The 14,201-nt window shown below is 44.2% G+C and overlaps 1 protein-coding gene across 1 annotated transcript in view; it reads left to right on the top strand.

The window, feature by feature from the left end:
• The window catches only part of LOC126419722 (NACHT and WD repeat domain-containing protein 2-like), a 561,067-nt gene that overhangs the window by 309,364 nt on the left and 237,502 nt on the right, over positions 1-14,201 (top strand). Inside the window, exon 3 of the mRNA XM_050086902.1 lies at positions 6,800-6,879. Coding sequence (XP_049942859.1) covers positions 6,800-6,879 — 80 coding nt within the window. The remainder of the gene's footprint in view (positions 1-6,799; positions 6,880-14,201) is intronic.

A 14,201-nucleotide genomic window follows, 5' to 3' on the forward strand; every position in this document is an offset into this window, starting at 1 on the left:
GCTGTTGTACATATTGTATATGACTCGTCTCTCCCCATAGCTTACCCTTACTTTTCTCAGAATCTCGAACATCTTACATTGTCGAACGCTTTCTCCAGGTCGACAAATCCTATGAACGTTTCTTGATTTTTCTTTAGTCTTTCTTCAATTATTAACCACAAGCTCAAAATTCTCTCTCTAGTGTCTTCACCTTTCCTAACGACAAACTGATAGTCATTCTTTTCCATACTTAACTGATTGTGCGGTAATTCTCGCATTTGTCAGCTCTTATCGTCTTCGGAATTGTGTGGATGATGCTTTTCCGAAAGTCAGATGATATATCGCCAGACTCATACATTCTACAGATCAACGTGAATAGTCGTTTGGTTGCCACTTCCCCCAATGATTTTATAAATTCTGATTGAATGTTATCTATCCCTTCTACCTTATTTGATCTTAAGTCCTCCAAAGCTCTCTTAAATTCTGATTCTAATACTTGATCCGCTATCTCTTCTAAATCGACTCCTGTTTCTTCTTCTATCACATCAGACAAATCTTCTCCCTCATAGAGGCTTTCAATGTATTCTTTCCACCTATCCGCTCTCTCCTCTGCATTTAACAGCGGAATTCCCATAGCACTCTTAATGTTATCACCCTTGCTTTTAATGTCACCGAAGGTTGTTTTGACTCTCCTGTATGATAAGTCTGGCCTTCCGACAATCATTTCTTTTTCTATGTCTTCATATTTTTTCTGGAGCCATTTCGTCTTAACTTCCCTGCACTTCCTATTTATTTCATTCCTCAGCGACTTGTATTTCTCTATTCCTGAGTTTCCTGGAAAACTTTTGTACTTCCTCCTTCAATCGCTCAATTGAAGTATTTCTTCTGTTCCCCATGGTTTCTTTGCAGTTACTTTCTTTGTTCCTACGTTTGCCTTCCCAACTTCTGTGATGGCCCTTTTTAGAGGTGTCCATTCCTCTTCAACTGTAATGCCGACTAAGAAACTCATTACTGCTGTATCTATAGCTCTAGAGAACTTCAACCATATGTCGTCAATCCTTACTACTTCCGTACCCATTTCTTTGCCTATTGATTCTTCCTGACTGATGTCTTAAACTTCAGCCTACTCTTCATCACTACTATACTGTGATCTGAGTCTATGTCTGCTTCTGGGTACACCTTAGAATCCAATATCTGATTTCTGAATCTCTGTCTGACCATGATGTAATCTAACTGAAATCTTCCCGTATCACCCGTCCTTTTCCAAGTATACCTCCTCCTCTTGTGATTCTTGAACAGGGTATTCGCTATTACTAGCTGAAACTTGTTCCAGAACTCAATTAGTCTTTCAACTCTCTCATTCCTTTCCCAAGCCCATATTCTCCTATAACCTTTTCTTCTACTCCTTCCCCTCCTTTTACATACTGTATTACCCATTCAATATCCTCATGCATTTTCTCTTTCTTTTCATCTTCAGCTTGCGACCTCGGCATGTATACCTGAACTATCGTTGTCAGCGTTGGTTTGCTGTCGATTTTGATAAGAACAACCCCGTCGGTGAACTTTTCATAGTAACATACTCTCTACCCTACCTTCGTATTCATAACGAATCTTTCTCCCGTTATATCATTTTCTGCTACAGTTGATATTACCCTACACCATCTGACCAGAAATCATTGTCTTCTTTCCACTTCACTTCACAGACCCTTACTATATCAAGATTGAGCCGTTGCATTTTCCTTTTTCAATTGCCCCCCACCACGTTCAACCTTCTGACATTCCACGCCCCGACTCGTAGAACATTATCCTTCCATTGATTATTCAATCTTTCTCACATGGTGACCTCCATCTTGGCAGTTTCCTCCTCGAGATCCGAATGAGGGACTATTCCGGAATCTTTTGCCAATGGAGAAATCATTATGACACTTCTTCAATGACAGGCCACATGTCCTGTGGATACACGTTACGTGCCTTTAATGCAGTGTTCCCATTGCCTTCTGCATCCTCATGCCGTTGATCATTGCTGGTTCTTCCCCCTCTAGGGGCAATTTCCCACCCCTTGGACAAGAGAGTGCACTGAATCTCTGTCCACTCCTCCGCCCTCTTTGACAAGGCTGTTGTCAGAATGAGGGGTGAGTACTTATGCCGGAAATTTTCGGCCGCCAATGCTGATCATTAATCAAAATTTAAGCACCGGTGGGACTGGAACCCGATACCGAATACGTTTTGATTCTGAATCAAAGACGCTACCCCCCTTTTTTTCTTTTTCTTTTTTCATTTTGTTCGTTATTGATCGTTGTGTTTGGTCGATGCGGACGCCGCAAGACATCCTGTTCAAGTTCGGTGGTTGACCCTTCACCCAGCTTTTTTTTTATTACAGAGGCCAATAGGCTCTCTGACCGAACACGCTGAGCTACTGTGCCGGCTGCCCTAGGCCACGGGTATTGGTTTACTACAGAACTCCTCAAAACTGTACTACCATTCTCACCTTGCAACTGTGACAGTTATCCCGCTGAAACATGTCGTCGCCGTAGTAAGGAGATTTCAAGCTCGAAGCGATACAGATAGTTCATAATAATGCTAACGTAGATAACTGCTGTTATGATGCCTTCGAGCCGGCCGAAGTGGCCGTGCGGTTAAAGGCGCTGCAGTCTGGAACCGCAAGACCGCTACGGTCGCTGGTTCGAATGTTTGTGATGTCCTTAGGTTAGTTAGGTTTAACTAGTTCTAAGTTCTAGGGGACTAATGACCTCAGCAGTTGAGTTTTTGATGCCTTCGATTACCAACACACATCCCAGGGAAGCCTAAGTCAGTGTTATCCAGAGCATCATTCTGCTCTCACCAGTCTGCATGTGTGGAGCGGTGCGTATTCCGTGCACCCATTCGTCTGAATGACGGCGTGTAAGGACCAACCATCGGTTTGGTGAAACAAGAAATGCGATTCATTCTACAGGCGACACGATTCTATAGATCCAAGGTGAAAACTCAGTGACGCAGTGCGGTCTGCATTCATAACTGGTGAGGTTGTTGGATCAACATGTAGGGATCGTATGATGTGGCGCTCCATGTTCAACAATGGCGTTCGAACGGTGAGCTCCGAAACACTCGTGCCTACACCAGCGTTGTACTCTGTCGCCAATCTGCCACTGATCGCTGCCTGTCCTGGATTACACAGCGGGCCATCCTCCGACCTCTACATTCGCTCATGAGACGTGGCCATCCAGTAGTGTGCGGCCCACTCATTTTTCGCCACGCTTCAGCCACTTTCCAGAGGTACTTACGACAATAATACGCAAACAACCGACCAGCTGCGCCGTTCCAGAGATTCACGTTTCCAAGCCACAGCGCCACAACAATGTGTCTTTGTTGAAAACCGCTTATATCAGTGGATTTCCGCATTAGCGGCTCCGTATCTGCATCACAACGACCACCCATTCGTTTCTCTTCCGCCTGCATTAGTTCCTTACTACAGCACGTGCCCGCGACATCACCAGCGGTCATAATGTTTTGGTTCAACCCCGTATAATCTCTATAAAATTTTTCTCAAGCCTTTGGAAACTATTTGTGAAACCTCTGTCACAGGGTGGTGGCTTAATCGGTATTTATATGCAATTTAAAAATTCGATTACACGCAGGGTCGCCAGAAAATCCCATTGCATATGAAATTATTTTATTGTAACTTTAATAATTTATTCGCCTAAGACCTTTGTACGTATCAAAGATGTGTTCTTTAGTCATACTCGACCAAAGTGTGACTTGCGGTGGATTGTTCTCAGTTTCTTCATAAAAATGTGAAGTTTCGTTTGCGCATATGAAGATGTACTTATTCCTCGAATTCCGATAATGAGCATATTTAACAGGGAAAAAGAACGCACTTCAAGCAGGAATGGTGAGGACGGCGTTAAACATCATCCTAGACGTCGCCTGCCGACAACTAGCTGAAATACTTGCACGCCTAATCCAATTTCCGAGTGGTGTTGCATTGCCTTCATTTTAATTTCACGTTCTGCAGCATGATCTCTGATCGAGTTGGAGAGTGAATGCATCACTGACGCCCTAACTTTGGCGCATGTTCCTCCTCTGGTTGGTGGACGACCAGACATGGGGCATCCAAAAGACATCCCATGCGAAAAGCTCTGTTCTTAAAGCCGGACGTCTTGGTGGCTCCTTACCAAATGTTTACCAAGCGAGGTGGCGCAGTGGTTAGCACACTGGACTCGCATTTGGGAGGAACACGGTTCAAGCACGCGTCCGACGATCCTGGTTTAGGCTTTCCGTGATTTCCCCAACTCGCTTCAGGCAAATGCCTGGGTGGTTCCTTTGAAAGTGCACAGCTGATTTCCTACCCCATCCTTCCCTAATCCGAGCCTGTGCTCCGTCTCTAATGACCTCGTTGTCATCGGGACGTTAAACTCCAGTCCCTTTCACCAAATGTTTCACGAAACATATCTGTCACCTGTGTCACAGTTTTGTTGCTGCGCTTCCTTTCACAGAGCCTAACTATTGTCACTAAGTGCTCCACGAAGGCGAAGTCGCCGGTACCTGCCATTGTGCTTCACTGAATACAGAAAGGCAGACAATGCATTGGTCTACGCACAGACATTATTCTCCTCCCTGGACAATAATGTGGCAGTTCCGCTGCAATCAATTTGCAATGCACGTGAGGAACGGTGTTGCCACATCACAGATAACGATGGGAGGTTCAAATCATAAATATCAAAGCATCTCACACAGTTACAAGTATTTATTTCAGATGTAGAGAGCCTTTCTGGCAGCGTTCTAAGTACATTCCTTGTACAATTTGAACAATAACCTTAAAACACGTAGATTTCAATTTGTTGCAATGAACTGGGTAATCGATGCTTGTCTTCCGACACAGGTCGTCAGTAAAGTACGAGCATAATGTGCAGATGGAAATGTATACCACCTGTATCATTCTGACACCTACTGTTTGCCTGTACCACCACGAAAAGCGTTATCGGTAGAAGGAGCAATTGTTTTCCTGTGTGCCAGGATGGCCGAGCGGATCTAGGCGCTACAGTCTGGAATCGCGCGACCGCTACGGTCGCAGGTTCGAATCCTGCCTCGGGCATGGATGTGTGTGATGTCCTTAGGTTTAAGTAGTTCTAAGTCTAGGGGACTGATGACCTCAGAAGTTAAATCCCATAGTGCTCAGAGCCATTTGAGCTAACCACTCTAAACACGAGACCGTTACTTAAATTACACCACAGTCTGCAGACCACAGCGTATTTCACGGATGTTTGTACGTCGCATTCCTGCTGCTTCCACTTCCCACAGCTGTAACATAAACCACCATCGTCAAGGGACTGTTCAATATTCAGCCGGGGCTAACTGTCGCGAACGTCGGTCAGCTGCTTGTCTCTTACACAGTTTTCTGCCTTACATACGATCGCGTTCATAATTTAAAAATTTTCTCTCCAACGTGATACATGCGACTTTACCGGACATAGTTGTTGCGCCTCCACACAGAGTCAACATTACTACTGATCTACAATAATTACTTCGCGACTATAAATCGTATTTCACTCGTTCTGGTTTCGCCATTAATGTCCGTTACATTAGAGACAAATACGCCAGGAGAGAATACCATTTTTTTTTTGTAGATTACGTCACTGACTTTTGTTGTTTTCTTTTATACAAGGTGCGCAAACTAAATCTGCTCCGAAAATCTTTCGTGCACACTAAAATAGACATATCACATTCCGACATCCGTCCTGTCTGCGGATAATGACAGTAGGGTTGCCTGTCTTAAAAGGCATCAACTGTTCTGCGGCCCACCCTGTATATTTTTTACAACAGGGTAATTTGAGCCTTTCTCAATGCTGTAACAGGTTTCTACCAGTCACTAGCCACCTGTAGACTATAGGCACGTACTACTTCTCAGAAGTACTGAGCGTACTCTTCACAACGCAACGTAATGTTCTCGCACCATATGCCGTAAGGCTGCAGCCTTGTGACAACGACATTTTTCCTAAATATTAACACGGTAGGAGTAAATGGATCTTAAATATTAAACTTCCGCGCGAATTAAAGCTGTATGTCGGAATGGAACTCATAACACAGGACCATTACCTTCCGCTGGCGGACGCTGGAGCAAAAGAGCTACTCGAGGACGACTTAGGAACCGTACTTACAGCTTTACCTCCGCCATTACCTCGTCTGCTATCTTCAAAACTTGGCAGAAGTTCTCTCACAAGACTTTCAAGACTGGCACTACTGGAAGAAAGGACTTTGCGAAGACATAACTTAGCCACAACCTGAGGGAACTTTTTCCAGAGTGGAATATCACACTACAGCGGAATGTGCAATGATACGAAACTTCATGGCCGATTAAATATCAGGTACTGCAGGAAATAAAACTCAGTTGGTATAACACTTACCCGCAAACGGTCCTGAGGTCGAGTCTCGGTCCGGCACACAGTTGCAATCTGCCAGCACGCCCTACGTAAGTGCATACTTTCCTGCAGAGTGAAAATTCAATCTGGCATCTTTGATCTTTTTCAAACTTAAAACTAAAGCTATTGCGGAATAAGGGTACTTTAGTACTGATGACTACGCAACGGAATAAATTTTCAGCACTTAATCTGTAGCCGAAGGTATACTGCAGCTTTGAACACCTTTCGTAGATGCAGAAAGAGGTAATCTACTTCATCACTCCAATCTGTTGTTTGCAAGACATTGTACAGATAAAGTCAGCTGTGTCGCCAAAAAGAACTAATCTTCGCATTTTGCGTTTCATACCTGATTTGTTCCCTAATACATTTTTCATCATCAGTAATTCCATGCACTTCGGTTACAGATTTCGCGGAGGAACGGCGACAGCTGCTGGAAGTGGTGGGTCCAGAGCTGCAGAGCCAGTACGACAACATGGGGCTGGAGGTGAGTCCACACTCTGACCAGTTACATACGTCGTCGTCTCTCTGCCTGGCAGCTTTAGTTGTACTGACATTCCCATCTACACATTTACAAAAAGGCGAAGCAATTTCACTGTTTCACATGTCGAGACCGACTGTTTCAGGAAGTTTGCTTTCTAACATTGTGTATGTTTATTGTAAATTCCGAAGTTGTTTTTTTCTTATACTATATCACAATACCCCACCAGAATATAATGATAATACACTGGTGACGCAAAACTTGTTACCACTGCCCACCGTGAGGCTGTATGCTGCCTTGTGGCTCTGAGGGCACGTGACGCAGTGAGAGAAGTATATGAGCGGAGCAGGGATGAATGGGGAATCATTCTAGCGGCGATAAGTAGCACAAATACGAAAATACTCAGACTTGAGCAACTTTGACAAAAGCCAGATTGTTATGGTCCAGTGCCTGGGAGCGGGCATCTCGGAAACGGCGAAGCTGGTCAAATTTTCGCGTGCTGCTGTCGTGAGCATCCATGGAAATTGGTTGAAGAATGCTAAAACCCCGAGAAGGCTACAAGAAGTTCGACGTCCACACCACGTCACAAAACATATTGATCGGATGCTTGTCCGATCTCTAAAGCAGCATAGGTGGCGATCTGCGGCAGATCTGACGGCAGAGCACAGTGCTGGCCCAGGAACAAGTGTTTTGGAGCGCACCGTTCAGCACACAGTGTTGGATATGGTGTTCCGCAGCAGAGGGCCTCTGTGTGTTCCCATGTCGACCCAACAACGGCGTCTGTTATGACTACAGTGGGCACGGGATCATCGAGATTGGGCTGTACATCAAAGGAATCGTGTCGTCTGGTGAGATGACTCCAGTTTATTGTTAAACCAGATAGATGGTTGTGTCCAGAAGTGGCGTCATCCAGGTGAACGGCTGCTCGAAAGATGCAGCGCGCCACGTATGCAGGCCAGTGGCAGAAGTATTGTGTTATGAGGGACATTGACCTCGGCTTCCATGGGACCTGTGGTAGTAATCGAAGGCACCATAGCATCTGTGAAACACATGGACATTATTAGGGACCAGCTGTAACCCCTAGTGCTTGATGTCTTGCTCAACAGCGATGGCATCTTCCAGCACGATAACTATGCGTGTCACAAAGCCTGAATCGTACTGCGATAGTTCGAGGAGCACGATAGATAACTCACGTTAATGTCTTGCTCATCATATTCGGCTCATCTGAATCCGATGAAGCGCACCTGGGACCCTATCGATCGCCAGCTCCGCATCCACAAACCATCCGCTCGTAAATTACGCATGGTGTGTGACCTGAGCATAAACATCTGGTGCGACAAATAGGTGGTCGTAATGTTTTGAGCAATCAGTGTGAGTGAACCAAACAACGATAACAACAACTGAGTCTTTGGACATGGCAGAATTATGAGAAAGAGAGAATCTGCGAAGGTACCATCAATCAAACGTAGCTGTCTCTCTTCTCGATGTGAGTTACGTTTACATTTTGTAACTTCCTGTCTGAGATTTTGATAACGTTCATATTCCAAAATTCCTTCGTATGAATGACACTGGTCTGATAACAGTTGGTGATGTAAAGCACTGGTTCTCCAACTTTTTTCCTTTGGGGCCCAACTTCAAGAGGAAAATTCTACCAGTGCCCAACCATATTTTATTAATATAACTAGTATTTTTTTAATATTTTTTTGCCTTATTCTCTGTTTTACTAAATTCAATATAGAAGGATTTTACACAACAGAAACCAAAACTTTATGAATTACAACGAAAATATGGAACATGTTCACCTTTATCACACTTTCATTTATTCAATAACTGTGAAATTAACAATACTTACAGTTCAGTAAACAAAGAGTCAAGAACCTTAAAAATTAAGTTACAAGATTCAATGCGATGAATGAGCTCAGTTTTGAGAAGAAAGTTTCTGAAGTCTCGAGGTAATAGCAGAAACAGTTGCTCAGATTTCTTTGTTTATATTTGGCTTTGAACAGTAGTTTGACTTCATAGCTGCCAAAGTTGAAAAACAAGTCTAGTACAATTATATTGTTTGCAAAAGGAATTTTTATTGGATTTTGGCTTAACGTTTTGAATTCCTTGGTAATATGTATCCAAAAATCCAACAAAGACACTTAATTAAATTTACTCTTCTGTGGAGCATCACAAGTCAGATCACAGTTGTTCTAGCTCTGTCATATTTCGACGTGATGCTACATGGGCATTCTTGAATGAACTTTTAATCCAAATAAAGTTATAAAAATCTTCGTTGGACTGCTTTTTGAAGTGACCTTTTAATGTTGCAGAATGATGAAGAAGGAGCGCTTTTATTTTCACTGGAAGTATGGGATCACTGACACTACAGCTGGGAACATTTCTAGTATTCCTCTTTCGACTGGGTTTTGCCACAGCTCTAATTTCTTCATTGATGTCTTTAATTTTTCAGTTGCCTGATTACATTGGAGTCAGTGAGATAGGCCACTTCAACACAAAAGTTCCGTTGCTAACAACGCCTGCCACAGAGTGACTTAGTCCATTTAGAAACACAGTACCTCATTCCTCAGTTCAAACAATCATTTTAGTATTTTTCCCCCTGAAGCAATCGAATGTTACTCAAAAAGAACAGCTGAGTGTATTCAGTACCCGTCTCGTCACATAGCACTTTAATAATCCTTTAATAATCAACAAAGTTTCTGTAACTGATTGCAACACTTCCTGAAGGGATGAGCCAAGTTCATTGATTGAAAAATGTGTTGACCATGCAAAAAGGCTTTGCGCTTTAGCTGTTTCCAGTATCGGTTCGCGGAAAAGCAATACCTCCAGAATGTTAAGCTCGTCAACGAAACCAACACAAGCAATCGAATGAGCATCTTCATGAATACCAGTCACTTCTTCCACTTGAGGTGCAAAACAATTTTTACGCGTTTCATCAGTTAACTGCTGGAGTAAATCATCATAAATGTCTAAAATTCCTCTACATAATTTGTTATTTGAGTTAGAAATACTGTTGAGCAAATGAATTACCGAACATTGACGATACTTATACCAATCGCTGCAGGTAAAAGTAGTGTTTCTGCAACCACGTGTTGTTTATTGGGTTTAGCACTCCTAAGCAAAATTTTTGAAGAGGCTAAAAAGACCGTAGAAGTCACGTTCATCGTTTTAGAAAAGTTCTTCTGGAAGTAGCGAAAGATTATCAATTGAAGACAAAGTTTGAAAATGAATCCATGATCATACCTTTCGCACTTAATTTTACAGGTTCGTTTTGATCACGCGAACTTGTGTGTAACCAACTAAGTTCAGACTGCTGACGCTAAATGTATAAAAGTACTGGTGCTACATAAGAAAGACAAAAAGTGTTTACCTGATTAACAGCCGTGTATACCATCCATATATACAATAAAATATTTTGATGTATTCTCAACATCAAACTAAACGTGTAGGTAGGTGAAAGACCGGCCGGAGTGGTTGAGCGGTTCTGGGCGCTTAAGTCTGGAACCGCGCGGCCGCTACGGCCGCAGGTTCGAATCCTGCCTCGGGCATGTGTGTGTGTGTATTGTACTTAGGTTGGTTAGGTTTAAGTAGTTCTTAGTTCTAGGGTACTGATGACCTCAGAAGTTGAGTCCCATATTGCTCAGAGCCAATTTGAACTTAGAATGTGCTGGTGACGATCAGAATGCGTCTGGTACTTACACAAGGAAACTGAGGCCAGCAGAGGGCACTATAGCTAGGGTACACGATTAACCAGTATCACAAATGTAATGGTTAAAAAGTGGTGTACGTAGTCATTAGTTAAAATTACTTCACATGTGTGGTGTGTATACTGTAAGACCTTAGGTACACACACCATCAGATTATTTGACTTGTCGCTCTAGCGAAGTAGGCGAGTGTCAGCAATTGGTCTCGTGGTCTTGTCGTGGCGTGTTTATCTTCTGCCGTTAGGTCAGACGATAGAAATGCCACTTGCACGCTTAGAGTAGTAGATTGACGGTGACCAACTTTAAACAGAACTTGATTAATTTTCACACACATTTATTAAAATAATAACAAGCATAAAAATAACTTAACTTGTTTCTGGATGCTATTGACAATCTGAAGTTCCTTTGGTCTTGGTACGTTAATCTTATTCTCGCATATCTCTGATACATGATAAAGTGTCTATTCATTTACCTTCATGGCTATGTACAGGAATATGATAATCTTATTAGGCGCAGACTGAAACTTGACTATAGACTGGTACAGACAAATGCAGACTAATGCACACTGATGCAGACTGACTAATCGGAGGTCTGTACACTCGTTATAATAGCGTACGTATCACTGCGCGAGTGTGATCCGCGAGGAGAAAAGGTTCTACGTTAGCACCAATCTCATTGGCTGCGTTACATATTAATACGCGGATCGGCGGAAGCAGAATTTGGTCCGTCTCTATGGCAGCGCCATCTCGTAGTGCGGAGACGGACGAGCGCTGCGCCTACGCTGTTGTGCTTACCGGGGCGCGCTCTAGTGGGAAAGTTGTGTGCGCGCTGACTACGCGGAACGATGTACACAACAACATGCCCAACGAGCGCCTGACAATGAAACGTGTACTGACATACAATACGTGAAATTGGATCATACTTAAAATCCACATAAAAAGTGCAAATACTAATAATGGGGATCTCCTAGCCTGGAAAGATAAAACATACAATTTTATAAAACCAGTATAAAAAGTATAAGATTAAAAAAATCTATAATATAAAATCTTCCAACCTCACAGATCAATTACCACCGTAAACGTAATTACAAGGTAATTAACGAAGCAATGATTATTAATTAAAAGTTAAAAAATCGATAGTCTATAACACAACTGGAGTGTGGTCTCAGTGGCCGCACGTCGTGGCTTTTCTGTACGACGTTCTTGTTTTCCTGTGGCGGAATTTGGGGAGGAAAGCCCAGTCTCCTCGTCGCCGGCGGCCGGCGCACACGACTGCACGCTAATCCCCTGGGGGCTTGCCGCTGCTCAAAGCGGTAGGTTTCTGAATACATCAGAATAAGCATTTGCACTAAAATCATTCGTTTCATTCAGCAGTTATTTCGTTAGCCGTTTCCTGTGCACATAAATCTCCATTTCCTCGAGTAGGTTCAGTAACTCATTTGTACAGCTTAGTTCATACATTGTTTGCGTGTATCCCTTGCGTTATCTAGGCACGGACTCGTGTTTCAGTAACCGTTGTTCAACATCGATTAGAATGGACAGGGACTGTAATTGCTGTGTTCAGATAAGTACTGAGTTGGCATCCCTTCACTCACAGCTGCAAGCGGCGCTGACTTCGGTCGCGCAGCTTGAGGCTGTTGCCAATGGGCACCATTGTGGGGAGCCGGACTTGGGTATCACGGGGATGTCAACTTCGTCCAGTCTGTCCTCAGATCGGTCTGCCGCTGCGGTTGGCCCGGTTGCTGCCCGCAGTGGGGCTGAGCCCTCGCCTGTGGTTGATTGGGAGGTCGTTCCAAGGCGTGGCAGGCAGCGAAAGACGTCCGTGGAGGCTGATCAGAAAGCCTCCCCGGTGCGTCTGACAAACATGTTTCAGGCACTGCCTCTGGCTGAGCCAGATGCAGCTGCCTGCCCTGTTTCAGACGATCATTCTCAGCCTTCAAGGTCCGGGCAATCGCAGAAGGTGGGCGTATTGGTAGTTGGGAGCTCCAATGTTAGGCGCGTAATGGGGCCCCTTAGGGATATGGCGGCTAAGGAGGGGAAGAAATCCAGTGTGCACTCCGTGTGCATTCCGGGTGGAGTCATTCCTGATGTGGAAACGGTCCTTCCGGATGCCATGAAGAGCACAGGGTGCAGCGAGCTGCAGGTGGTGGCACATGTCGGCACTAATGACGTGTGTCGCTTTGGATCTGAGGAAATTCTCTCCGCATTCCAGCGGCTATCTGATTTGGTGAAGGCTGCCGGTCTTGCTTACGAGATGAAGGCAGAGCTTACCATCTGCAGCATCGTTGACAGAACCGACTGCGGACCTTTGGTGCAGAGACGGGTGGAGGGTCTGAATCAAAGGCTCAGACGGTTTTGCGACCGTGTTGGCTGCAGATTCCTTGACTTGCGCCATAGGGCGGTGGGGTTTCGGGTTCCGCTGAATAGGTCAGGAGTTCACTACACTCAGCTGGCTGCTACACGGCTACGGAGGCTGTGCGGCGTGGACTGGGCGGTTTTTTAGGTTAGAGGGCCGCGGGAAAGTACGGGGTGGGCTGCAATCTCAAAGGGTGCATGGCAAATACAGGACGTGCTTGGATCAAGGAACAGTCGGAATTGTAGTTGTAAATTGTTGTAGTTGTGCTGGGAAAGTCCCTGAGCTGCAAGCGCTAATAGAAAGCACAGACGCTGAAATCGTTATAGGTACAGAAAGCTGGCTAAAGCCTGAAATAAGTTCTGCAGAAATTTTTACGAAGTCTCAGACGGTGTTCAGGAAAGATAGATTAGGCAGAATTGGTGGTGGAGTGTTTGTGTCTGTCAGTAGTGGTTTATCTTGTAGTGAAGTCGAAGTAGATAGTGCGAATTGGTATGGGTGGAGGTTATACTTAACAGCCGAACTAAGTTAATAATTGGCTCCTTCTACCGACCCCCAGACTCCGATGACATAGTTGCTGAACAGTTCAGAGAAAATTTGAGTCTCGTAACATATAAATACCCCACTCATACGGTTATAGTTGGTGGGGACTTCAACCTTCCCTCTATATGTTGGCAAAAATACTTGTTCAAAACCGGTGGTAGGCAGAAAACATCTTCCGAGATTGTCCTAAATGCTTTCTCCGAAAATTATTTCGAGCAGTTAGTCCACGAACCCAAGCGAATTGTAAACGGTTGCGAAAACACACCTGACCTCTTAGCCACAAACAATCCAGAGCTAATAGACAGCATAAAAAAATGGTTCAAATGGCTCTGAGCACTATGGGACTCAACAGCTGTGGTCATCAGTCCCCTAGAACTTAGAACTACTTAAACCTAACTAACCTAAGGACATCACACACATTCATGCCCGAGGCAGGATTCAAACCTGCGACCGTAGCAGTCCCGCGGTTCCGGACTGCGCGCCTAGAACCGCGAGACCACCGCTAATAGACAGCATCATGACTTATACAGGGATTAGTAATCACAAGGTCGTTGTAGCTAGGCTCAATACCGTTTCTTCCAAATCCACCAGAAACAAACGCAAAATAATTTTATTTAAGAAAGCGGATAAAGTGTCACTAGAAGCCTTCCTAAGAGACAATATCCATTCCTTCCGAACTGACTAGGCAAATGTAGACGAGATGTGGCCTAAATTCAAAGATACAGT

This window comes from Schistocerca serialis, chromosome 9, assembly GCF_023864345.2.
Source record: "Schistocerca serialis cubense isolate TAMUIC-IGC-003099 chromosome 9, iqSchSeri2.2, whole genome shotgun sequence".
Taxonomy (NCBI): domain Eukaryota; kingdom Metazoa; phylum Arthropoda; class Insecta; order Orthoptera; family Acrididae; genus Schistocerca; species Schistocerca serialis.